The following is a 3,242-nucleotide window of genomic DNA, read 5'->3' on the forward strand; positions in this document are numbered from 1 at the left end:
ATACGAATATTAGGTGGATCTTGGGTGGGGATTAGGTGGGTCTTTGGTGGGGATGGATATCCAAGTGGGGGTGGGGCGGGGATGGTTTTGGAGTTGTATCCGGCGGGGCGGGGATGAGGATGAAAATTGGACCCGCCGCGGGGATGGGGATGGGGATGGGGATGAAAATATTAGGTGGGGATGGGAAGGCCAACATCCGCCCCGCCCCGCCCCGCCCCATTGACATCCCTAACTCTTCCCTCTGTTAATGGTGAATCCCCACTTCCTTACATCATTTAGTATCAAATCAAAAAAATTAAATTGAAATATTATATAATTACTCATATTAAAAAATAATTTCTAATCATAATAAAAAAAAAAACTTAGGATTCGTTTGGCATCACTGTGGGTTAACTTAAAATTCGTTTGGCATCACTGTGGGTTAACTTAGGATTCGTTTGACATCACTGTGGGTTATTTTATTATTTTTTTTTAGAAAAAAGAATCATAAGATATATGCAATGTCTTATAATGAATAAAAATTAGTCAAATTTATTAAACTCGTGATAATTTTGAAAACTGACAACATAAAAATGAAAACACTTTTTCTTATTTCCAGTTTTTGGTTTTTTATTTTCAAAAAACAAAAAGTTGAGAACAAAAAACGATGTCAAACAAGCCCTAAAGATATTTCTTTGGGCCAATAACTAGTAAGCATATGAAATGAAAGGCAAACTCCATAACATAATTTAAAATCATGTATAAATTGTTAAATACTCAAAAATAGAAAATTTAAAATGTATGCCACATTAAATCAATATTAATATAAAATCTAAATACAAATTAAACTTCATGAAACAAGTCGGAAGTCCACTGACCCCCTTATTCAACCATAAAATTTGACATTAATTGTAAACTTACATGTAAAACCCACGCATAAGGAGCCATGGTAAAACCGTGTAATCTTACTAAATATCATTTAACATAATTAAGTTCAATTGAAAATTCAAAAGGGCTCACATAAATGTATGTAGTAAAAAAAGTATAACATATCTCAGTCTCTCTTAAAAGGACAAAGGGAGTATGCAAGTGCACGAATTTAACTGTAAATTAAAGTTTGAAATGTGGAAGGGTCGAGGTGCCATCAAGTCCTTTATTTAGGGAGTAGGTATTATACTCTTTCACCGTGATCTCACGATACTTTGGAGGATTTGCATCGGAAAGTAATTCTTTAATGGGCCCAAACCTTGTAGAAGTCTCTTGAAAAAATGTGGTGAAAAAGGACGCCACTGATATTCTTGGTCCTTTGTAGTTAGCTAGTACTCTGTGTTCCACACTTTTGAATTTGTCATTCGATACCAACTGAAATTAAAAACTATGCATTAAACTCATAGCTCAATTACTTGTCTTGCAATCTTAAATCATATTTTAAACTTATTTACCTGTAAGTGATCTCCTATATTAATGACCAAAGCTCCAGGAGTAGGAGGAACATCAACCCAATGGTCTTGATGAAGAACTTGGAGACCACCAATTTGATCTTGTAACAAAATAGTTAAGAAGACACTATCAGCATGTTTTGCAGTACCCATTGTCAATTCGGGTTGTGGACAACCCGGATAATAATGACCCGAAACGTTTAGGCCTTCGGCACAACCCATGTCATATAAATGGGTTTGTTCCAGCCCAAGTGACTCTGATAGTAGCCCAAACAACACTTTTCCAAGTTTCATCACTTGACTGGTATACTCCGGTAGTATCTCCCTACAATTTCATAATCAAATTTTAATTAATGAGGATTACGTAATTAAAATTTTCTACTTTGCTTCTACTTAAAAATTGATGAAAGATCTCAAGGATTATAAAAGTCTGATGATATTAAATGTTTTTTTTTTTTTTCATGTTGTTTCTCCAGAGGATAAAATAATGTTACAACTAATTCTAGATACAAAAAGTAAAGCGAGATATTAAAAGGGTCAAACCTGCAAGGGGGAGGCAATTCATCGGGACGAGGAGGATTAGGAATCATAGTACAGCCAAAAGTGTCTCTCCAATTAGTTGCAGGTCCGGTGTAAAGATCAGCATTGCTATGATAAGTAAACCTCTTATTGGCATAATCTCTTGAATAATAACCTTTCTTAACCTCATCATCAAGCTCAAAAAACTCTTTTACTCCTTTTAATGTATCCTCCATTACTAAATCTGGAATCCCATGATTTATCACTTGAAAAAATCCCCATGTCTCGGAGGCTTCTCGAATCTTATCGACAACCTTCTTCTTATGATCCAAATCATTTTCGCTCACACGAAGATCAATGATTGGAAATTGAAACCTAGCATCATCAACATTAGAAGTGTTGATGTTTTGAGGTAATGATCGTTTAGAAATTGGGTGAATGAATATGGAGGGAATTGTTGTAACACCAGCATCAACAATTCCTTTAACTCCTAATTTTGTTTCATCGAATGCTCTTAATTGTGCTTCTCGATCACTCTTATTAGTGGACATCTTATTTTGTTTTGGCTGGCTAAGAGGTTAATACACTTGGAAAGTAATATCAAGATTTGGTTGTGAAATAAAAGTGGACATAAGTTGTAAGAATATATATGGTTGCAAAGGCTGTAAAACGACAAGATTAAAGTGTTGTTTTTTCCACTATGTCTTCTTTTCTTGGACTCCAAGGAGTATATCATCTAATAACAATAAAAAAAATACTCGTATGAAATGTAGAAGAATTGACTCCTAAGCTGGTACCTATGTAAAGTCGGCATACATATGCGCTAAATCATCACGAGACACGACGGTTAGTAAAGATCAAGTTTAGCCCCAAGTATTAGGAGTTGGGTGACATCATTATCTTGAGTTTTAAGGCTTATGTTTAATACTTCCCTCATTTTTCTTCTTAAATCTTAAGCAAGTATCAAGTAGAGTCTTGAAATTTCAACACTCAACTTAAGACTTGAGATTGAGACCCCCCTCAATTTTATTACTCCCTCCGTTACATATTACTCGTAACAAACGAATATTTTATATCTCACAAATAATACCCCTTTGTTGCGAGTAATATGTAACGGAGGGAGTATTATTTTCTTTTTACACTTTTCTACCTATAAAGAGATAAATAAAAATAATAATATATCTTATATTTGAGTCTTAGTGCTAAAGTGATAAATTTGGACAAGTCTTAGTGAGTTTTAACAAGAATTTGATAACATCATTTACAATAGGGACCACAAAAAATGATGTCACATCCAAGTCTTGG

The 3,242-nt window shown here is 34.4% G+C and overlaps 1 protein-coding gene across 1 annotated transcript; it reads right to left on the reverse strand.

The window, feature by feature from the left end:
- Positions 1-763: 763 nt before the first annotated feature.
- On the reverse strand, positions 764-2,566 carry LOC145556261 (1-aminocyclopropane-1-carboxylate oxidase homolog 1-like). Its single transcript, XM_081617916.1, has 3 exons — positions 1,962-2,566; positions 1,422-1,743; positions 764-1,341 (listed from the first exon to the last, which is right to left on the reverse strand). The coding sequence occupies exons 1-3, from the start codon at positions 2,486-2,488 to the stop codon at positions 1,090-1,092; spliced, it is 1,101 nt and encodes a 366-aa protein (XP_081474042.1). The 5' UTR covers positions 2,489-2,566; the 3' UTR covers positions 764-1,089.
- Positions 2,567-3,242: the final 676 nt, after the last annotated feature.

Source organism: Chenopodium album, chromosome 1 (genome assembly GCF_948465745.1).
Source record: "Chenopodium album chromosome 1, dcCheAlbu1.1, whole genome shotgun sequence".
Taxonomy (NCBI): Eukaryota; Viridiplantae; Streptophyta; class Magnoliopsida; order Caryophyllales; family Amaranthaceae; genus Chenopodium; species Chenopodium album.